This window comes from Trachemys scripta, chromosome 7 (assembly GCF_013100865.1).
Source record: "Trachemys scripta elegans isolate TJP31775 chromosome 7, CAS_Tse_1.0, whole genome shotgun sequence".
NCBI classification, from domain to species: Eukaryota; Metazoa; Chordata; order Testudines; family Emydidae; genus Trachemys; species Trachemys scripta.
Genome location: NC_048304.1, coordinates 85,250,245 through 85,274,197, shown reverse-complemented (window position 1 = coordinate 85,274,197; position 23,953 = coordinate 85,250,245). Strand labels below are relative to the sequence as shown.

Sequence of the window (23,953 nt, the reverse complement as noted above, 5' to 3'; positions counted from 1 at the left end):
AGATAGATCTCTGGTTTTCAGGAGATTGTAGTTGTCTACAGTTCTTAGCCAAGCGTCTCTGAAAGTAGACTTCTAAAATGTGTTCATAAAAAAACAACCACAACCAAACAAACTGCACAACACAGAGAAAAAAACTCACTGAGGTGCAAAGTTGGAGGGGAACCTAAATTATGCTAGTTCCTAGAGTTTTCTGGAAGCCTAGAATGGTGCAAAATTTTGTGGGTTTCTACAATATGTAAATATTCCCATTTAGCCTACTGTGTGTGAGCTGTCTGCATAGCCTGACTAAACAAAATGGTTGCTTTTTATGTCCTATGTATGAAATGGCCCCTCTTGCTTTGTCAAGAGTTGGTTATGCACATCTGCTAACAACTTGCATTTAGGCCTTGTCCTCACTGTTCATCAAAGCATGGACATTAAAATCTTAAGGAAGACAAGGCAGTTCATAGCTTGAACATGAGTTAGGTCAAGGTAAACGCTGGGCTTCCTATTACTCTCCACCTCAGCCTGCTAATGTGTGAAAACTACAAACTGCCTTGTCCTTGCTAGTATTCTATCTCACGTTAGTTAACATGTGTTGGCCAACACAAAGTAAGTACACACTTCCTAGTGAAAATGCACACTAATTACAGAGCATTTGAGGGTGCTTGTGTTAAAAGTTGATTACATACAACAATCTGCTAGAACTTGGTGAGTATTTCCCAAAGGATGGGGCACATGCCCCTCAAGGATGTGAAGCAGTACCTCAGTGGGGAGGCAAGGACAGACCTCTCACTTGTTCTCCAGATTCTCAGTTTGCAATTAAAAAAAAAATCGCTTTTAAAGAAAACCTTCAAAACATGAGGCTAAGGTAGAGGTGAGTTTGTAGAGAAGCTGAAACAATAGCTCTGAGGTGTGAGCTGCTCCATTCATTTCAATAGGTGCTAGCTCAGATACTAATAATAGTTATCAGAGTTGAGATTTTAAAATATTTCAAAGCATGTAAGAAAGTAGAGGGAAGTATATTATGAAGATCCACACAAGCATTTCCTAAAGTGTGTATGTGTTGAGGGGAAGGATGAAAGATTAACTAGAGAAGGGTGGGATGTTGCAGTTACATGTATTAAGATGCGTGGGTCTTTAACATGTGGTGAGGTTACAGAGGGAGGTGTGACTGCCATTTCTGTAAAGAAGGGCTCCGCTTTCAAATGTCTGGGAAACACTGTTTAATGTGTATTCTCCCTGGATTTATTGTATTTGAAGGGGCAATAGCAGTGAGTTATCTGCTTTTCCTTTTTGAAAATCAATCAATCTGATTATTCTTTAGAACACCTACATATGGGTGCTGGCAGGCCCAACGTGTTATATCTTAAATTTTCAAAGGGGCCTCATCAGTCAAGGGGAGTGGCATGACTTAAACCCTCCTAATTACTCTGAAAATGTAAGGAATAGTTTTCTGCCCTTTCCATTGTGAAATGGCTTATCTTTCCTCTCCCCTTTGCTTGTAGCATCCATCTCTGCATTACGCTGTTGCACACAAAACCTGGCATTGCAGAACAATTCTTGGAGGATGTCAGAGACTGTGTCTTAGAGATCATGAAGGACCCTAAAGCCAAGACCACCGGCATGGTAAGGAGACCCTGTACAATAAGAGTGAAGTTGTATTGAAATGATTAAATCTCTAAATTCACACATCCCTGTTGAGATAGAGTTTTCCTGCATAATAACTTATTTATTTTTTAACCATAGGGTGCCATCTATGGAATGGCGCAGTCCATCCCAGACAGGAACATGGTATCAGAGATTTCTCATGCATACTTGGACTGCCTCTATAGCACAGACATCCCTTCCAGTGACAAACACATGAACGGTTCTCCTGGACACTCCTGAATGTAGTAACTGGTACTTTGCCAGCCAGCTCTGAGGTGGTATTCTGAATTCCTGGAGGAAGGAGATCATACTAAGCTACTGTCTTTGATCCTGCAAATGCAGGCGGCAGCTTTATCTACAGAACTTTCCTCCCCTTTCTCTTTGTCTCATTCCTCTTTCTGAAATCAACTTTTGAGTAATTTCAGCTGTCTTTGTCACTTCTCAATAGTTGGTTTAGTTTTAATTTTTCTATTGTATCACCGTAGTTAGCTACCAAGACTAGTCCTAAAAGTCTTGGGTGGAATGGCATTGTTATGGCAATTGAATGTCCATTCCACAACCCCCTAACTCCTCAGGTATTCTGTCTTTGTTTATTCTGTACTATTTTTTTTTTCCTGGAAGAAAAGCTGTGGATCTTTTATTTAGTGAATGCCCCACTAGGATTTGGGTTCTCTGTAATTGTCTGAAACATAGACATTGAGGCAACCTCCCCAGAAGTTGGAGGTAGAAAGTGAATTGAACACAAGTATTCAGTGACTCCTCCAACGATACTGCTAACTACTGTAGGAAACCGTGTTTAACAAATTGTGTGATGGGGGGGATTATATCTTGCTAACTCTGAACATGATAGTCTTTCCTTTATTGATTCACCAATCCAGTCTTTGAATTCTCTACATATGGAGATCCAGTTAGATACAGTTGTCAATTTATAGATAGTAATTTCTTTGGATGACTTTCTTAATGTAAGCAACTCTTCCTGAGCTTTGTATAAATTGCAATAGAAGTAGAAAATTAATTTTAAACCAAACGGGTAGGATAGGGGAAAGAGTCTGAAGGTACTTGGCAAGAACCACTCTTTATGCAGTATCATTGCTTTCCTGCCTCTTGTTCTAGAACTTTTACATTACCACCCATAATGCTGTTGTATCTTGCACAACTCTGGAGGAGAGCAAAATGATTATTTTATTGTATGTAACTTGAAGGTTTTGCACTATCCTAAAATGCTGCAGTGAAGTCAGTTGAGCCTTGCTCTGTGTAATGGCTTGGGATTTGTGCAAACATATGGCACCAAAGTTAACTTTTTTTACACAGTCGTTTAATATGAAGAGATGACTTTTGTAAAAGAAAGTAGTGGTTTCTGTCTGCTCTTTGCACTGACTCTTTTAAGGCACATTTTCAAAGGGCATTCACCAGTGTGCCTTGACACTGCTCCAGCTTTTCCTGAGACGTCAGGAAGAGTATGATGGATCAGCTGCTGACTGTGATGTGGCCATGGTCATCTCCTTATGGTACTATGTTGAAAATAATCCATAGCAAATTGGACTCAGGTACAGTACACTCCACCCTCAATGTAATAGTCTTATTGAGCCAAGTGTTTTCAGTGTTATAAAGGTGTTGATATAGTGCTGAGCGTGAGGTGTTATGGTGGGATCTAATTAATATTGAAAATATGAAGGTCTTGGTTCTGAGGAGGGGGGTCTCTATCAAGAATTAGCTTACTTTGTCCTTTATGCAGACTGCATTGAGTAGACTTGTAAAATGGTTGCAGCCCCCTAAACAAACTAGAAAAGCTTTTGATGCTAATCATTGGTGTAGTTAGCCCTGTAGAGCCTTATAATTAGGGTGGAGTGCGTTTTCCAATACTCGTTCTTTTGATCCATTTCTGCAAACTACTAGACACTTCAAATGCAAACAGCTCTCACAAGAGGTGGTTGCATTATGCAATGCTTCCTGGAGGGGGGGGGGAATGCTGTAAATCTTAAAGGAGGGCCCCCTTCACCTCCAGTACTGGATTTGCTTGCATCCAGACTGCTCCTGAGTGACTCAACATGTCTGAAACGCACACTTGCACAGTAGCTATGCAAAGTGAGAGTGAATTACGAGCCATTGCTAAAGCAAGCTTAGTGCTGGGTTCAAAGTCTGTGGAAGAGGATATTCTCTTTTTTAAAATATATCTACTATTCTGAACTCTGAGTCAATACAGCGTAGCCATCTTATAGATTTCAGTAAGATAAGGTGGGCACATGTCTACTTACTCAAAGAATTCTTTTCAGCCCTCTTCTTGAAACATTTAATTCAAATTGCCAGATACTCCATTTGTGTCTTGCTGACTTAGCCAACATGTATTGGACCTAATCATTCGCATCCTGCCATCTGAGGATCACTACATCTCTCACAGTATACTGTGCTTTGGAAAAGGATCTTCTATATAAATTCCTGGCTATTTTGATAGTTGACTTCCAACCCAGACCTAAAAAAAGGGAAAAACAGTTCTAAAAAACCCTCTCCAATTCTCCTTACCTTCTTCCCCAGGAATTACATGGGGCTAACAAATCAGTGTTTCAATTCACTTTTTTTTTTTTTTTTTTTTACATGTACTTGAAGAGGTATTTGTCTCTGTGTACTCCATTCTGGGCTTCATGTACTGTTGATGCTTGTGTCTCTTTGATTATGTTTTATGTACATTTGATCTATACTGTAAATGTAATCTGTTCTGCACACTGTATGTTACTAGTATGCAGTTTTTATTTGCCTTTGCCATTTTAATATAGAATCTGTATCTGCTTTATCATGCATACTGTTTTTAGAAAAATGGTGACATTAATACATTATTTACTGGGTTTTAAACTCTACAGGGTGGATTGTAATCTGAAACTTGATGGTACTTTTCTAGGGGCAGGAGGTTCTCAAAATATCAAATTCTATCTTCCTGTAAGAGTTTTTCAAACAAGGTATTTAAACACTGGCAATGTTTCAGGGTGGAAAGGAATTAATGTGCCTGTGAAGGGCTCACAAGGAAGGTAGCTGCTTGCAGATGTTTGACCTTTATTTGCCAAATGGAACACTATATCCTATGTAAAGTGTCAGGGTGCAGTGGATACTGCTGAGCCATTGATTCCATCTGCGCTTTCTTGATGCTTTCAAGAAGATTAAGATGCATATAATGAGACTATGACACACATTACATGTGCACCCATTGTTTTTAAGGGGCCTCCAGGGCAGGATTTGCTCTGATGGTGATATTCTGTAACATTCACTCTCGCTTATTACTGGTTAAAACTCTGTAGACTGAAATTATTGAAGAGATGGTAAAATGCTGTAGTGGAGAGTCCTTTTTGTATTAAAATGGTTCACTTAATTATCCAAGCCCACTGTATTTATTGAAGAAGGGTTTTCTAAACCACTAGCTGGAATCCTTGGTGATCCAGCCATGATTTTGCAGGGAGGTGGTGTCTTTTCAATGCTGGTACGTAGCCTAGGCCACTGCTCCTGGCTTGTGCGTTGGTGTGGTTTCCTGTTCATTAATGTGAATTACAGCTTTTCAACTGCTTTTCTTCCTGCTGCCCAGATAAGGGCATTGCCTCTGACTGCTCTTAACGTGTGGTGTTTAAGGGTATTAAAGGAAGGCTATATTAAGGAGCTGTGGATTTTCTATAGTGAATTCTGGCGTTGGACAAATATAAGGGTTAGACCTGAGTCAGCCACTTGTAGAGCTCCTCTTAGAATATTGGTCTTGTGGTTTTTGCCCTGACAAAATCAGATACCCATGTTATTGCATCCATGAGAGGTGACAGTACTACAGTGCCAAAATATCTTTTAGGGGAAGTCTCTGCTGGAATAAAAGACTCTCCCCCACTCACAGGGTCCCAGAGCTTGGACAGCAGCACCTGAACGCGATCATCTACACAGCAGTTTTACAGCCCTGCAGCCAGAGCCCCACCAGCCTGAGTCAGCTGAGCCGGGCCAGCCACGGGATTTAACTGCTGTGTAGACGTACCCTTAGAGTCAAACTGCTTTCATCATACTCTGGCTTAAAGGCAGAGTGCCTTTCTACTTAACACTGCACTATGCTCTTTTACATGTTCTCCTGTTTTTCAAAGTCCTACCATACCTACAGTACAATCTTGAATACTGACTCTTCAAACCCTGTGAGCCAAGGATACCTTTCCCTATTTAGAATTATTGGATATTTATTATTACTAGCTTTACCAGCTCCGTTTCATGGATGTCCCCTTCTGGACCCTGTTTTTTGACCACTTCTCTTTGAGGTAGAGACGTTTAAAAGCACATGCAACTGCTCCAGAAGTTAGTTATGCCTCAGGAAGGCTTCCCCATGCAATGACCTGGAGACATGTGGAGTGAATTACAGGAGGAATGGGAGGAGAGAGTAAATATGAATAACTTTGCTTAGTTTTTTCAACTTAGTTTGTTCAGTCAAAACTCTGCAGTGAATGCTCCCTTCAAACTGACAACTGGTATGTTATGAGAACTTTATTGTAAACACTTAGATATTTTCAGCTGACATTCCTGGCTCCCAGCTCTGTATTATGGCCAGTTGCAACACAGGTAATCCCACGTAACTGATATAATACTATTTGAACAAAGCTTACAAATGTAACCAAACTGCACATCACAGATACTGGTCTGCTAACAGAAGAGACCAGGGGACATAGGCTTCACTGTAGACAAAACAGTATAATTGTAAAGTAAGAAGCAAGCACACAACTGTCTGGGTAACAATAAACTCAAACTGCTTGCACTGACAGTTGTATAATATTACTCTCTTCCGCTAAAGGCCAGATATACCAAAAGTGCCAGAGGTCAAGCAATTTTACACTGGTAGTCACTGGACCAAAAAATAAGGCAGCTTTCATCCTGGTGACTGAAAAGTAGGAAATATGTTTACGCTAGGGCAGCTTATTCCCTCTGAAACTTTGAGCTGTGGTGGAAGAGGAGCCGAGCATAGCATTGTCTTCTGCCTGGATCAGGAACTGCATGGAACCAGCAAATGGTTCTAACTACAGTTTTAAGAATGAGAGAGGAGACGGTGGCTGTTCAGCCAATTCAGGCTTATGTACTCCCAGCCTCGTTCAAGACAGAGAAGCTGCAACTTGCTCTATGAAACTGGCCAAATTGATATCCCGCTCGGATAAGCCTGCACACTCGTGTGTGCTCAGGATAATGTGAACCTAAAACAAAACAAAAATACTTGCAGTTGATGGAAAGAGCAGCCATATTCTAAACTTAGACAACCATTTACAATGTTGATATATCTGAAGTAGTGTTAAGTACTTCCATTACTTTTCCCCCAGCAGTACCCATAAAATCTCTAATAGTGGGACAGCAGAAACAAGAGATGGGTGCAAACTTCATGGCACTCCAACTTTTGTGAGTTGGATCCACTACTAGAGCTTCATTGTGATGCTACAATACTATTAATGGGGATAGGCATGATTTATACAATTGTCTGACAGAGTGCAAAAATGTCTTGCCTCGCAACATGTAAACAACCTCCTCACTCTTAACAGAAGGAACTGCTAAGCGTTATCTATTTGTACTGCCATAGCACCTAAGGGCCTGAGTCATGGCCCAGCATCCCATCGTCCTAAGTGCCCTACAAACAGAAAATGTTATACTGTTTATCCGTTGTCAAACCTGAAGCACCTTCCATGTTATGAGATTTAATCGCCCACTGCCATCCTTTACCTTGCTGTAAACGTTGAACCATTCAGGGTGGTGGTCCAGTTTTTCTGCCTGCAAAGCGACTCTGGTCATGAACCCAAAGGCCTGCCCAGAAGGAACAAAAGACAAGTTAGTTGTAAGCCAACTGTAATGGTGGCTCACAATTATTTATGGTTGGCATGTCCTTGATGGAATTAACTTCCTTTCCTTTTTGGGAATCCAGGCAAACACAAAACTTGCCTAACACTACATTGTCTTTGCCTAAGATTTCCACAGACGTCCACCTCTCTGTGTGGGAAAAGTTCTACAAAAAACACTGACTGACTGGTTGAGTAGTTGGATGTCTTCAGTAATCGATGCTCTTACTCAGCCAGAAGCTTATGAACTGGTTGCAGGAGTTACTGGGTTAGATTCTATGGCCTGTGTTATCCAAGTATTCAGAACAGATGAGAATGGTCCCTTCTGATCTAAACATCTATGAACAGAGGAAAACAGTTTGTTTAAAATAAGCATTAACTTCCTGGGTGGGATCCCTAAACTGACATGCAGACCACTGGCAGTATGGACGTAGGTGTCAGTTTCTGTACCCGACTGAAGTCCTTGAAATGGAACTCTTTGAAGATGGCATCTCTCCCTTCCACCTCATTCCATCCTACAGCTTTCAGGTTTGGCAGCAGTTGCTCCCTCTCATCAGTGCTCAACCTGTGGGCTTTTCCTGCCTAGGAGAGAAATAAAAAGTAGAAGAATGGACCAAGAAGACACAAGCTGTTGACATTTGCTTGAGCAGAGGTAATGCTTCCTTTCTCTGAGTAAATAGAAAGTGGGTGCTCAAATCAGTGAGGCACAGATAAAGTATACATGCAGTGAGGCTTTCCTTACTTCTGTCATGAGCTGAAGCACCCACCTAGTAACTTAAGCCCCTTAGGCTATTTTACGGTTACCAATGCTTATTGGTCACAACCTGCAGCACTCCAGGGCTGTGCTTGCCTTCACCATGTACTACAAACTGGGCTAAAATGAGTGATGGCTGTATGATGTGAACCATCTCTGCTATGTACTGCTGAGAAGCTCCCAAACAAGTATACTTTAAACTTCAGCTAATACTAAAACTAAATTATTCAGAGGGATAGATATTTACGAGTTCTGTGTAACTGAAACATTTCCAGAAGGCAAGAAAAGGGCAATCCAGCATTCTCCACAAAAGGAGCTATCTGGACTACAGCTTTGGTACGGAATGCCCCTTTCAAAGTTAGGGGAGGGAATCCTCAAATTAACCAAGATTTATTTACTTTGAAAGCTGACTGCAATATGCCATCCTACCCAAACTGCAGTGTTTTCCTTCCAGGAGGGTATAGGAAAAGTTGCATGAATGGACAAACCATTTCATAGTAACAGATTTATTGCTCTGTTAATGTTTAAGCAACTGCTTTCCCCACTTTGCTGTCCCTGGATGTCTTTGGATCTTGGGAGGAACATTTTGCGATTGGTCAGATTAAACCAGTGCTTAAACTTTTCCATATTATGCGCCTACATTACAGCAGAAGTTTCAGAACACCTCTTCCATCTAACCACTAAATAAAGGGAGGCTATTTGTGACCCAAAATTGAGAGGGAGGAGTGATTATTTTGCATTGTCTTTCATTATTGTTGGCTAGAGCTGTTCCTGTTATAGTTTTTTAGAATAATACTGCCATTCTTCATGACTCAGTTTTACAACACATCACGCTTGGGTGGAGTAAGTCAGCCAAGATAAACTGGAGCATGATTCAGTTTAAGATGAGCATAACTGGATAAGTGGGAGTTGCCCAATAGCACCTATCCTGGGCCTATTGAAGAGGGCAGGAGCAATAGGTGAGCTGGTGTCAGAGCCTTATTTCAGCAACCCAAATCCTTGCAGATTAGATGACGCTCTGTTTTATAATGGGCCTTTTAAAAATCCTAGCTTCACTGGGGCTGAAGTTGATGTATTTTTGGAATTGCATACACACACACTTATGTGGAATCTTAAATGGTGAATAGACAGGATGCCTTGGAAGTCTCAAACTTTTGATAGCTGCTTAAAACGATGCATTTTGTGTGGTGCTACTTTGAGCGTGTTATTCAATCTAAACTCCCCTCTGTCATCTTAGTCTTTGGTCAGTTATACTAGTATTTATTTTCTGAAACATCTGGACAAAGAAATAGAACCATGGTTTTCTCTGATTCAGGTAGTCTGAGGATGCAGAGCCCAAAAGGCTGGTCACTGAGCAGATACTATTTCTCTAGTATTGTGGGTTTCTCTTTTTGGGTGTGTTTTGGGGGATTGTGGGGGTTGTGCTCCACAAGCCATTCTGTATGGAAACTCTGAATGCCCATCTTTAAGCACACTGGATTATAATTACACCTGTAGGCAAAGGCACACTATAATCCTCTGCTAGACAGGATTTATCATAAATGTACCCACTAACCAGTTATGATGAGGTACAGGTATGTGTGCCCTATAGTGACACCCAAACTTAAGTTAAAACCAGTGGATGGGCTCTGGATAAACTGTATCCGAGAGAATGCAAGATGAAACACTAGGTTAAATGTGATGCTACTGAATTTTTCTCTTGAGATACAGATCCATGTCAGGTATAATTTAAGGTGTGTGATTCATTCAAAGTGTATTTTGTGAAAGCATTCCTTGTACCTGTCTACCAATAAGCTAATTCTAAACATCCTCCCTGCTCACAGAAGTATTACTTTTTAATGGTATCCCTGTATTTCTGTTGCTCACTTCAGCCCTGTCCCCCATCAGGCTGCTTTGTTGTGTGATCTGAGGCAGAGATTTTTTTTTTTATTAAAGATGCAGTGTAAACACTGCTCAGCACAGTAAAACCTCAGCCAATGCCCTTTGTGTGATCTCTAGATAAGCTTATTCTAGGTATCTTAGCAACCAGGATAAAGCGGGGTGGAAGCTTACTTACCATAACGCCATCAGAACCAGACACTTTCTCCTGTGCGGCATAGACACTAGCTAGAAGGGAAAAGCTGTTAACACACCCCATATGCTGCATGTTTGTGAGTGAGGCGGGGGGAGAATCACTTAGGTTATTTCAACACTTTGAAATGTTTTCTGGCTGCCCGGTAACCTAGAGGTTAGGGCTCCAGGCTGCCATGCAAGAGTGCAAGTACGATTCCTCCAAATTGACTTGCAACAGCAGAGGAAGAACAGTCTGGCCAGTGTGTGGCTCTGATGGGGCTATTGCTTTCCTCTTGGTGTGCTATAAAATGGCTAGAGCCACCTGAATGCCTGAACAGGTTAATAGTCCAGCCACTCTGTCACGATGGAAGTGCGTCAGGCTTCTAGGCAAGCAGTACGGGGGGGAGGGACACTGATGAAAACAAGATAAGCTAGTGATGACTAAGCAGGGGACAGGTGTACTTTCCCCTTTATTATGGGAACATGACCCTTACGGTCTCCTCACCCATGCGTCCCCTCCCCCACTGTGCAACGGTCTCTTACAAAACAGCAGCTGTTGTAACAGAAACTGCATCACCATAAAATGCACTGTGGTGGCTGTAGGATGACAGGCCCTCAGTTCTGCAGGTACGTCCTAGCTGCCTATACTGCAATGAACCGTGGTCCTGTTCCAACATGATTGGCTGACTTTCCCATGGCCGTTCTCCCTCCACCTGTGACTCTGGCTCAAGCTGCTTTTGCACTGGAGCTTCACTTCCCTATTGAATTAAGAGTGTAATGAAGCCATGGGATTTTCTAAATCCCAGCTTCACAAGTGGGAGTACCCCAGACACAATTGCATGCCCGAGTAGCTCAAAACCAGCATGAGGGGCCATAGCAGGTTTGGGCAAAGAGGCAAAACAGTAAAGCCAGTCTCCCTCATCAAGGCTCGAACTTGCTATAGGATAGGGCATAGCCTTACGTCAGTCCCAGTAATCTTTAGCTTCTGAATCCTCTTGCTGCCTCCCGTCATGACAGGCACACAAACTTGCCCTCCTCCCAGTTACCAAAGCTGCCTGAGTTCTCTAAACCCAAATGCTCCTGTGCAGCCTCCTCTCCCCCTTGGACAGTATTAGAGAGAAGTGTCCTAGTTTTCTGTCCTGAAGTCTGGCCCCACAAGGCTGCTTCTTTGTCAGTACTGCCAGCTAATGCCTTCCACATGCTCTCACTGGTTAAAACATGTTTCCCATTACAGCTAATTTAATAAATCTTAAAATGTTTTGCTGGATTTTCCAGCAGCCATGTTGTTGTTTGTTCCTGTCCGAAACAGCAGACTTGCCACACAATGGTGCACAGAAACCAACTCGACTAGTCTTTGCAATTTCATCTGAACCATAAAAAAAAAAAAAATCGACATACACAAATCCAGCAATTTCCTTTTAGAGTTTGCTTGGTGCTTATGAAAGTGAGAAGCCGCTATTATTGGCTAGAGGTAGATATATTGCAAGCAGGGCTGCAAATGACCAATGTGACCAAAGCAGTGCATCTCAACCCTGACATGCAGCATCCTCTGCTATTGTTGTGCTCTGCCTATTCCCCTTAGCCCTGATCTGCAATTTCTGTTATTCTAAGCCTGGGATCCCATGGAGCTCTGTTAATAAGATACAAGTCCAACCTGCAGCATCCCTGCTTTAGCTGTACCAGAGCCCTGGCCCTATGCATAGAAAACCTTTTGCATTTTTTTCCAGATGCAAGAGTCAGTGGGACTATATAGTGAACCAAGCGGTGTTATAAATTTGTACCAATGTGGTTCACAAGATAGAGTGATTGCAGTGGATGTTGCATCTCTGATGGAGTGTTAATGGGGACTATTCATATTTGTAACTGCTTTGCAGAAAGGGAAGCCCAACAACACCCCCCGAGAGATTCCCATTGGTGAACACCCACTTAGGACTGGAGTAGCTGCCTATAGGTTTGCCTGGGTTAGTCATTACTAAAGACTAAAGCTTTGTTCTTTTCTCCCTCCTCTTGTACAATAGAGCAGCTGGCTTAAACCTTTCTGCCTTTCCAAATAGCATAGCTGTTACTTGCAAAGCAAAGTCTGGCCTTTGAAGCCGTGACTTACCATGGCTGTAGATTGCCTGTGGACTCAGTAACTGGTATTCAGATGCAGCAAATGCATGTGTGTATATATACAAAAGACCAGATGAGCAACAGGCAGAGGCACAGCTTGTGTCTGAGCTCTTCTTGCAGATGGTAAGGCGGAGGGGAGGGGGGAGAGAGGAGGCGTGGCAAGTGTTTTAAATCCACCCACTACAAACAGCTGTAACTGTTGCCCAGGTCCTAATGATTTACCAATAGTAGAATCAAAGGGCAGAGATTGCTTGTTTTCTGCCGCACTCTGTCATGGACACAGCAGGACCTATTGGCTGTCTATTGAAGTATGCTAAAATTGCTCTGTATTTGCATCTGTTTTATGCAGAAGCATCAACGGTCTGTGTCCACCTTTCCTTTCTCAGATGGAGACTAACCGTTTCTGTCATCCCAGGCGCCTTGCTGAAGCAAGAACAGGATAATGATTAAAATAGAAAGCTTACATGTACAGTTGCTGGTGGGGATACATTTGATTACATAAGAGGGTTGTTCGACTGATCACGAGATGGTGTGATAACATCTTATTTACCCTTCCCTCCTGGGATTGCACAATACAGTTTCTGAAAATTAACACACATGAAAACTTCAGGGGGGAGGGTTCAGATGGCAGTAGGGGCCAACCTACCCAACCTCTTTAAAAACATGTAAATAAGTTAAGGGAAGAGTCTGCAGGGTGAATAACACACATCCATAAGGCATTCACTTCTATCACCAATAGAGACTGAAATTATATGCACTCAACTTCATCCCACTAGTGATCTCAACAGATCCTTCATGGCAACCTCAAATGCTCTTGTTTTGGCAGATCTACACACAAGAGTCTCACAATCTGTTCGTTTGGCAAGTTATTCTAACTCAATGTTGCTGACGCCACAAAGGCTCTAATGAAATAAAAATAAAAATAACAGTCTTGGAGTGTTATGTACAGCTCTGTGTATACTTACTGCGCAGTTTTTCTAAAACAACATGCTGGGACAACTTAAAACACTTCCCTACCCTCCAAGTAAACTTGTGTGTGTGTGTGTGTGTGTGTGTTGGAAAAAGTAGAGCTTGAGTTAATCATTACATCACCCACTACTGAAATGCAGTCATTCCTGGTGTATAATGCTGCAAGTGTTTGACTGGATAAAGCAATGTTATATGATGATGTAGGCAGGAAATAAAGAATACAATATCCTATTAGATGGTAGTTTGAAACAAAATGGATTTGACCAAAGCTAAAATCTGGCTCTTGTGAAAAATGCAAAGGAACTTCTGACAAAGACGAGTTGGGGCATCTGTGGGTATGTCAGGGTTAGTGAGACTCAAGTATGCAGACTGAGTTTGTAAGCCTAGGGCTGGAGCATCTCCACCCATAGGTGACCAAAGGTTTACAGTTTCTGGACCTGGCCCCCAAACCTGGGCTCCAGCATCCCCATGCAGATCCAAGTCAAATTACCATATCCTAGGCTTCCTAGCATTCTCCCCTGCTGTGGTCGCAGTAGGCCTTGGCTCGTGGTACAGTGTAGGAAAACTTGACTCTCCATCCTGCATGTTACAGGAAATTGTTGCAAGCTGCCAACACATCGTGCCGAGCCCTCTTGAGTCTGCATGCTTGTGGCTACCAGAGCCAGCAACGTGGAGAAGTCACCACTTGAGGGCGTCTCTTGCTTGGGCTTTCCACTTCTGTTTCAGGAAATGGGCAGATCATCCATGAGATGCTGGTGGACATTCCAGTGGCCTTCTCTGATCTACCAAAGGTTCCTGACAGAGGATGAGGATAATACAGGCATGGAAGACTTGAACTGGCTGATGCTGTTTGTAACTCTTGGTATAACTGCTGATGCCCCAGATGTAGACTGGTGCTTCTGTAGCGGGGCCACACGCACAGACTGGTGGGATCACATCATCATGTGGACCTGGAGCGACCAGCAGTGGCTCCAAAACTTTTGCATGAGGAAAGCCACATTTCTGGACCTTTGTGACCAGCTTGCCCTGACTTTCCAGCATCAGGACACACATGAGGGCAGCCATATTGGTCCAGAAGTGGGTTTCTATCGTTGTCTAGAAATTGTCTACCCCGGACTGCTAAGAGCCTCTTGCTAACCAGTTTGGCATTGGAAAGTCAGCTGAGGGTAAGATGGTGGGGGAGGTTTCTCAGGCAATCAGGTGTGTGATTCCACCAAAGATGGTGGGCATAAACAACAGCCTTGAAGTAACTGCTGGTTTTGAGAGAATGGGGTTTCCAACTGCATCGGAGCATGAGTACATGAACCACAAATGACACTACTCCATTGTTATTCACAGGCTGATTTATGGATACCAATGTGGGCTGCACTGGAAATGTTCATGATGCTAGGGGCTTTCTGATGGTTTGTCTACATTCCTAGGCAGGGACACGTCCCACCATAGGACCTTGTCATAAACAGAGTTACTATCCCCATTGTTATCCTGAGGGACCCCATGTACCTCCTTTCATATTGGCTAATAAAACCATATCCTGATCTCAAGAGGTGCAATTACACTCACAGTAGGTTCAGAATGGTGCTGTTTATGCACTCATTTGGGTTGGTGTCATCAATGCCGTCTGTATTATTGTGGCTTGCTGTGCTCTTTACAATCTTTGTGAATCCAAAGGTGAGTCATTTGCCCCTGAAATGGAGCTATGACAGCAAAGGATTGCTGAACCAGTACGCTCAGCCAGAAAGTGCACCCCTCACAGCTGGGGCAGGATACACGTGGGCAACATAAATCAGGGATGCTCTGTGCTCCCACATTATGGAGTTGCATTGACCAATAGTAGAGGGAGAATACTATGTTTATGATTGTTACTGCAATGTTTATAGTAACTGAGGCCAGATCATGCAATAAAATGGGTGGGGAGAGTTGACTGCCATGCATTATACTTATAGATATGACTACTTATAAACATGTGTATGGAGGGGGGCTTATTACCATCCATTGTCATTGTGGATAACAATCCCTTATGCAGGGGGGAGGAGGACATGTGGCAAAACCTGTGGATTTACACTATTGATTTTAGATAAAAGTACTCAGAAATTGTTTGGCTATTTCGTCCCAGTTGTCCCTTACTGTATGTTTATTATTTGAAATACACATTGTGATGTGATGATGATAAACATCTTTAATAAAATAAGTCTTTATTTGTGAACATGGATATATTTAAAAAAAAAAACCCAACATTAAACCATGGCCACATAGGCCAGCTACCATTGCCACACCCAAACACCAGTAAGAAATCAACATCAAAACCATTAATAAAACAAAGTGCATAAATCAAACATTGAAGAGTGCCAACAAATCCATCCCCTAATGTTTGTGTGTCCCCCATTCTCCTTTCTCTTCCTTGCACGTTTATTATAAATAGTGCCACTCCACATGCGTGAGGGCCTGCACTGGGCTGGAGGACTGCATGGGGTATATTTGCCCTGTCCAGGTGCTAAGTCTCAGTTGCATAGGCCACCCAACCATGGAATTGTTCGGAGTATTCCTGGGCTGCAGCCCATGATACCATGGTTGGGAGTCAGGCCATGGTGTAGGTGCAGTAGGAGCCAGAACTCTGGCGGCCATAAGTGTAAGCAGCTTCTCAAACAGATCTTTCTGCTGCGCTTTATCTCCCTCTCTCAACTAATGTTCCTGCTCCAGAAACTGCACTACAAGCCTCCCCTCGTGCGCTGCACTTCCATCGTCTTGCTCTGCAGCCTGTTTCTGCCTTTCCATGGCCCACAAATCCTTCTCCCTCTCGTATTGCAGCTGCCTGTTGGCCCTGTCCAGAATGTCCCCCAGAAGTTAGGGTTACCATACAGCCAGATTTTCCCGGACATGTCTGGCTTTTTGGGACTCAAATCCCCGTCCGGGGGGAAATCCCAAAAAGCCAAACATGTCCAGGAAAATAGGGAGGTGCTGGGCCGGGGCCGGCACGGGGGCTGGACCAGGGGCTGGAGGTGCTGGGCCAGGGCTGCTCGGCCGGGAGCTGGCCCGGGGTGCGGGGCCGGAGGGAGCTGCTCGGTTGGGGGGGGCCCAGACTGGGCCGCACCTCCTCCCTCCGCTTACCTGCTTCAGGCTTCCTGCGAATCAAATGTTCGTGGGAAGCAGGGGAGTGGGTGGAGTTGGGGTGGGGGCATGGGCCCCTGTGGAGTGTCCTCTTTTTGGACACTCAAAATATGGTAACCCTACCAGAAGTTCATAATGGAAACACTTCTACTAGGACCGGTTCGTAACAGTTCTGAATCCGAGGGACCTGCTGGCGTGTGCTGATGCTGCTGAGGTCAAAAGGCCTAAATGCAGACATCAAACAAACAATGCATTAGTGTCTCAATTACTTCAAAACAGGTCTGTGCATCTGCAGGCAAAAGTGCCTTGGGGGAATCTCAAGGCCAAAAAAATGATACCATAAAACTGAGCTTCAGGGTACTCTGAGAGGAATGCTTCAGTTCCCAGCAGCTCTGTGGATGCACCTGAGCTAACCACAGTGAAAAGAATGCACAAAAATATTAAGTTTAAAATGTATCATTGCTTTGTTTTAAAATTGAAGACCAGCTTTGCTGAGGGGTAAATCTCTGGCAGGGGCAAACTTATTACCAAAGCTTTCTCCATATTTTCAGGCATTTCACATTCTGGAGGACGTGGCCATTCAGGAACCTTAGAATTGATATGGCATATTTTACTGCAGGTTTCCGCTGGCACACCATTCACATGTGCCACAGAGGTTTTCAAACTTATGGCCAGTGGAGTGAGCTGTTGCCCTATAGGGGTTTTTAGTCTTAGTCTGCAGCATGGGGCACAGGTGACTTGCAGGTTTAAACTAATGTAAATGGTAGATTCTCTGTAACTTCAAGTCTTTAAATCATGATTTGAGGACTTTTGTAAGTCAGCCAGAGGTTGTGGGTCTATTACAGGAGTGGGTGGGTGAGGTTCTGTGGCCTGCAGTGTGCAGGAGGTCAGACTAGATGATGACGATGGTCCCTTCTGGCCTTAAAGTCTGAGTCTATGAGATGGGCTTGGAAAATACACCCTTACCTGATCTGCAGTTCCTTCTATGGGGAAAGTTTGTGGCTGCCAGCAGCTAGAAGTGGGGCAGAATTCATGGGGAAATCAATGGGATGCTGAGTTAGTGTCTGCATGGATTACTGTCTTCCTACATCTCCTGCCACAGACTGCTCTGACTGCATCTACGTAAGGGGTGGGTAAATGTTTTGGCCTGAGGGCCACAGCTGGGTATGGAAATTGTTTGGTGGGCCAAGAATGCTCACGAAATTGGGGTTGGGGTGGGGCCAGAAATGAGAAATTTAGGGTGCAGGAGGGGGCTCCGGGCTGGGGTAGGAGGTTGGGGTGCTGGAGGGGTGAGGAGGGCTCTGACTGGAGATGTGGGCTCTGGGGTGGGGCTAGGGATGAGGGGCTTGGGATGTAGGAGGGGGCTCTCAGCTGGGATCAAGGGATTTGGAGGATAGGAGGGGGAGCAGAGCTGGGGCAGGGAGTTGGGGCAGGGGCTGGTCTCGGGTTGCAGCCTCTGGGCAGTGCTTACCTCAAGCAGCTCCTGGAAGCAGCGGCATATCCCCCCTCCGGCTTCTACATGGAGGTGTGGCCAGGAGGCTCTGCTTGCTGCCCTATTCGCAGGCGCCACCCCCACAGCTCCAATTGGCTGTGGTTCCTGGCCACTGGGTACTGCGCGGGTGGCACTTGGGATGGGGGCAGCGTGTGGAGCCCTCTGGCTGCCCCATGCGTAGGAGCCAGAGGGGAGGAAATGCCACCTCCTCCAGGAGCCGCACAGAGTGGATCCTGCTCCCGCTACCCAGCTGGAGTGTGGGAGCAGGGCAAGCCCCAGACCCCGTTCCCCAACGGGAGCTCGAGGGCTGGATTAAATCGGCTGGTGGGCCGTAGTTTGCCTACCCTGGTCTACATACAAACACTCACGATAATACAGACTGTCAAGGAACACAGTTATTCCCCCGCTGCTCTCAGCACATTTCTGGACTACGTACAACTCCTCAGCCATTCTTCAGACACTGATTTAGTCACGCTGGACTACATTTAACCTTCTTCCTTCTCACCTCTTCCACCTGCCTCCCTCTCCTGCACAATTTACTGTTTACAGGAGGCTCATTAATTTGTGGTGTGGCTTCTTCTCAAATTGTGGACACCAGAACTGGACACTCCTTAGAAGCGGGAGGGGCCATGATCACCTGAACTGGGGCCCTGCCCTCCCACTCCACCCCTTCCTCCCAAGGACCCGCCTCTGTTCTGCCTCTTTCCCTGAGCCTACTCTGCCCCTACCCCCGCCCCCCCAGGTCCTGCCCCCACCATGCCTCTTTCCCTGAGGCCCCACCCACTCCTCTCTGCCCCCTCCCTCCTGTCACTTGCCATTAAGGCAGGTAAAACAGGATGGAACCATGGCCCCCAGCCCCCCTTCCTGTTCCAGCACCCTAGCTGGACACAGTACTCCAGTAGTGGTCACACCAGTGACAAATATAGAGCTAAAATAACCTTCCTACTCAATGTTCCCCTGCTTATACATCCAGGAATTACATTAGCTCTTTTGGCCACAGCATCGTGTTGGGATGTTAGGTTGATAAGACCTATTTGCCATAAATCCATGCTGAATGGGATTAATTATATTACCCTTCTTATTGAGTCTGTGATGGGGTGCATGTCCACACTGACACTGAAAGGGTTAAATGAAGCTGGAGCACTCAGGTAGGGCACCTGGTGGCAACTACAGGGCATGTCAGGCTCAACTAAGAATGAGACCCAGCTGGGTAACTCTGCCTTGAAGCCCTTCCCTTATCTTAAAGAAGCAGGAAGTTCAGGGGAGAGTAGGGTTAGGGATGCTCTCCCAAGGGGGGAACTCTGGTAAAAGTTTAGGAAACAAACTAAGAAGTCATAGGGGTAGAGTAAGCTCCTGGGGGTGAACCTTGATTAAAAAGTCAGGAACTGGGTTCTCCAGGAAGAAAGTCCTGGGCAATGGTGCTTGCTGCAAGAGCCCACAAAGGGTCTGGGGAAAAGGGCCTAGAGACAAGGCTAGGTAGGAAGTAGTCCAGCAAAGCAGCAAGGAGTCTGAGGAAACAGACCTTAGCTACTCGTCCCTGGACTGGGAACCTGAGTACAGGGAGGGCTTGGCTTTCCCTAATGGCCACTGAGGAGGGTGGTGTGAAACACCTTGTTACAAGGGGTCAGGACTACTGAAAGCTCAGAGACAAGGGGTGTAATGATGACTGGGCCCAGAGCTGAGGGCTGAAGACCTGGTGAAAAGATCACTGGACTATAATTCAGGGGACTCTGTCACCTCAGAAGAGGTGGGAGTGAATGTGACCTGGATGGAGGACTGCATCATGAGAAGAAGCAGAGCACTGCAAGGCTGGAAGGGCTGCTCTCAGTGGGTGTTGGAGGACAGCCGGCTACATCATGCCCAATTATGAGGTGAGTTACACTCCTACAGAGTCCTATAGCAGCTGTAGTATCATTTTGCCTGGTTTTTATGTCAGGTTGACAAGTCTATAATTACCTGGGCCATGCTATCTTACCCTTTTAAAATATTGGTACAACATTAGCTTTTGTCCAGTTCTCTGGAACTTCCCTAGCATTGCAAGACTTACTGAAAATCTGGACTAGTTGTCCAGAGAGCTCCTTGGTCAGTTTTTTTTAAAAACTTTTGACAGCAAGTTATCTGCACCTGCTGTTTAATATCTCCCTGAGTTACTGTTGGAATGGAAAGTATTTCATCACGTGATAGGAATACATTTGCCTTTTTCCCAAATACAGAACAGAAATATTTATTGAACATGTCTGCCTCTTCTGCATTATTACTGACAATTCTGTCTAGTATCTACCAATACCTTCATGGCTGGAAATCCAAAGGAAAGGTTGATGCACAATGCCTCCCGGAGCTCCCCCTGGCATCCAACAGGCCTGCCCCTGTCTGGCATAACATAGTCCCAAGTGCTGATGAAAATAACAATTTTCACTAGTTCAAACCGTAAGTAATATACAATTGATGCTGCTGTTGCTATAGGGATAGAACTTCTGCCAGTTTCCCACAGGATCCCCTCCTCTGATGTTGTAACATGGTCCATACTCACTGATGTTGACATCTGCCAGACCTGAAAGGGTGAATGAGTTATTGTGAACATCAGTATCCCTGAATATTTCACACTGCATTCCAATGAAGCTCCGAACAGGGGAAGGACTTTACATTATACTAGTTTAGCTTAGCTCCCCATTGTGAAAGCTCCCAAGGTGAGGTGACATGCACTTTCTACTGGGGATGAACTGTAAATTGTATTTGAAATCAAATACTTTAATTAAAATGGACATGCCTGGCTCACCTCTCTTCCTGGTGAATGACATTTGTGACTCCTGCAGGAAAAAGGTCCCGATATTTAAGATTATCAGTTACCCACTTTTCATCTGTAATCCTGGTTTAAGAATCACATGGAGTATTTTGCTGTTCAAATTTGAATAAACTGTTCTCCTTGTTTGAACAGTATCATTCTTTTCCTAGTAGATGGTGTTTGTTTACCAAAACCCCCTTCAAATTCCCTCCATTTTGTGAGGTGGAATAATAATAACTTTGCTTCAATCACCGGCCTTGAGCTAGCTGAGGCAGTGAGGGCAGTGGGGCTATTCTCTGCACAGAGGGGGAATGCGTTTCTGGGTGGGAGGAAAGGGTTGATTTTTAGGACTCTATTCTGCTTTTGGTTTGTCCATTTGAGGGACTGCAGCTCACATGTTGAGGGGAGAAGAGAGCTTTTAGTCAGGGGGATAAACAACCTCTAGAGTCTCAAGAACTGTATGTGTGCGCACATGCATTTTCAAAAGTTATTGCTACATTAGGACCTTTCAAATAATCAATGTCCATAGAATGGAATTAAGGCCATCGGAGTTAAGGCACAGCATGGGCAGCAAAGATACAAGCTTCCCCTAATATACCTCAATACCAACTTGGAGGGGCTACTGTTAGAGGTGTGGGTAGCTTAGTCTCCAGGTGCATTTACCTTTGACCCCTCTGCTTGTATTTGTAACTGGGATATAATAGGTTTAATTGGAGGACTTCTTTAGCTTTGGGGATTTATGGGAGTTGTGACAACTTTACATTGACCAAGGGGCCAGATAAACAGAGATGAATTGTTAATTTTCCCTGTGAGGCACTCTTTTGTCAAGTCACTTCACCAAAGTCATTGAGGACTCAGGATTCAGGTCAGAGCAATGAATAAAACAGCTTGGAGACCCATACAAACGGGGACTTCTCTAGTCAACTCACACAATGTGAGTGTTAATTTCAGACAGGGGGGCTTGGCAGTGCAGGGGGTCACAGAATCAATTTGTCTTTCCCCTGGGCAAAACTAGATTTAATATATTGTGTTAAAGGGGAATACAGCTGCAAGTGCATAGAGGATGTTAACACCAAGGGTGGAGAGGAATTGATTAGGGCTGTAAAAGGGATATAATAAAGAGTAAGAAGATGAAATGAAGCCAAGGAATCTAGACTGAACATTGGTGGGGGTGGAGGGGAGGGTGAAGAAGGGGAACTGCTTTTCAATGGTGGAGTAGTTTTCCGAAGGAAGTGGAGAAAGCACGATTTCAGCACACCTGAGACTATACGTAAAGGGCCATTCCTACCCAGGCAGGGCACGGATAACATGTTTCAATGGGTCTTTTCTAGAACACCCACATTTCCAAGACTTGGCATGAGAATGAATTTGGTGCCCTCCATTCAGTCTTTGCTGCCCACAAAATGCCACTCTCAGTTTGGTATACTTTCCGTTTTGTACAAAAGATATTTGTAAAATCAGGGTGTATTATCCCCATCTTCCCCCTTTTTGGGCTCCATTGATCAACATACGAATGTGGGTGGAGGTGGTGTTGGCTACTGTTAGGGGTTTCCCAAAGGTAAAGTGAGTTGTGTAGGAATGCCTGTTGGTGAGATCAACAAGTCTGCCTTCCTCTCCCACCTCCTCTAGATAACCCTGGCTCATAGACTAGCCGGGGTGTTGCTGTCTTAGACTCGAAAATTTAGTTTTGAAATCTTATGAGGATGAGCCAAGCCAGAGTAAACGTCCACTAGGTCATATAGTTCATCTTTGTTCCCTGGACTGAAGAAAAAATGTCATTTGATTCATTTAAAACTGGACAAGACTTCTGCTTCCCTTGGGAGACCACAACGCAATCTAATAGATCCCACTGTTAGGAAGACTTTTCTCATATTCAGCCTTTGCTTCATGTCAGGCCTCTTCTGTGGAGATCATAGAAACAGAGTTTGTGAAGGTAACACTTGTTTGAGTGCTGGGATTTAGTATGTTTCCTCACTCCATCTGTAAAGGTAAATAGGAGTAGCAAAATAGAAGTCTAAGAAATGTAGCTCGCTTTCTTATGAAAAAAGTTTTTTCATTTAGGTGTTGTAATGCCCTCTTCTTGTCACCAGGGGTCAGAAAAATGCTAAGAAGTTGGAGAACTCCCTGAAATTGTGTTGTGTATGTGTGCAGAGAGAGGCAGTTTTAAGAAACAGAGTACAGCTTTAATGTTAAAAGTGACAGCTAACTCTATCAGTCCAGTTAAGAATTTAAAGAGTAGTTATGCTCAGAAAACTAACGCTGTGACAACAGCCCCTTGTTACTGTCCAGATCTGCTCCCAAAGTGTCTTCTGAGTCATCTCTTTTGGTGGCTGATAGATTAAAAGGATTTGTTTTTTTTACTACAATCAGTACTGTGGAGACTATAGAGCTGTAGTAGTTAAAAAAAAAAAAAAAAAAATCAGTTCTAGTCTGCCTGGCCATATTATCTTCCTGTATATTCTACTTTCCAAACCTTTATTGCTTGAGACTGATGTAGGATGTAGAAAGAATCCAACTTGAGTTCTTCCAAACATCAGGCTGACCTTGAGGTGCCTGCTGTTAGTAAAAATGACAGCTTGGGATCCCATGTTTATTTCCCTGTCCTCAACTATGTCCAGATCCAAAGCTGATTCTCTGGTTTGCTGAGATTGTGGCAAAGCAGGAAGGGGTGGCATGAAGGAGGAGCTGGTTATGGTTCTCAGATTCTCTGTCCAGTAGGTAAGAGCAGCCCGAGAGCTGCTCTGAATTGTTCCAGTTGGCAATAGTTCCCAATGGAATGCTGAGTAGCTGAATATAACTCCATTTCTACCCTGTCCTGGTGAGTTTATGTTGCCTTTTACAAACTCAGTTAGTATGTAGACCACACTGCCTCCATTGTTCATCCAAAGCAGGGTAAAAGTAAATTGGAAGATACATATGGTAACATTAAGAATCCAAACTATCAGTATGGCTTTCCTGTAAGGGGTTGTAAAGTAAATAGCGTCCAATATCAGATTATGGGGACAAAAAGGCCCTTCTACAGGTCTGACAAGATAGGAGGAATTAGAAACTCTACCCTGGCATCGGCAACAGAGGAGTCGTAGTATTGATTCTCTGGATGGACTGGGAAATGTGCTTACCCTCTACAGCACAGTGGTGCTGTGCTAGTTTCCACTGATTTAAGATACTGTGGTAACAGGAGGGGAGGGGGTATCTGAGTGCCTCACAATTTTTAATGCATTTCTTGTCAACATCCCTGT

General features: G+C 44.2%; 2 protein-coding genes across 2 annotated transcripts in view; one reads left to right on the top strand and one right to left on the bottom strand.

The window, feature by feature from the left end:
- Positions 1-4,990, top strand: part of SGPL1 (sphingosine-1-phosphate lyase 1) — a 53,805-nt gene extending 48,815 nt beyond the window's left edge. Inside the window, exons 13-14 of the mRNA XM_034775295.1 lie at positions 1,488-1,608; positions 1,729-4,990. Of these exons, the coding sequence (XP_034631186.1) occupies positions 1,488-1,608; positions 1,729-1,869 (262 nt within the window). The 3' untranslated portion in view covers positions 1,870-4,990. The remainder of the gene's footprint in view (positions 1-1,487; positions 1,609-1,728) is intronic.
- Positions 4,991-6,095: 1,105 nt separating this feature from the next.
- Positions 6,096-12,516, bottom strand: PCBD1 (pterin-4 alpha-carbinolamine dehydratase 1). Its single transcript, XM_034775296.1, has 4 exons — positions 12,359-12,516; positions 7,899-8,030; positions 7,336-7,416; positions 6,096-6,818 (listed from the first exon to the last, which is right to left on the bottom strand). The coding sequence occupies exons 1-4, from the start codon at positions 12,359-12,361 to the stop codon at positions 6,720-6,722; spliced, it is 315 nt and encodes a 104-aa protein (XP_034631187.1). The 5' UTR covers positions 12,362-12,516; the 3' UTR covers positions 6,096-6,719.
- Positions 12,517-23,953: the final 11,437 nt, after the last annotated feature.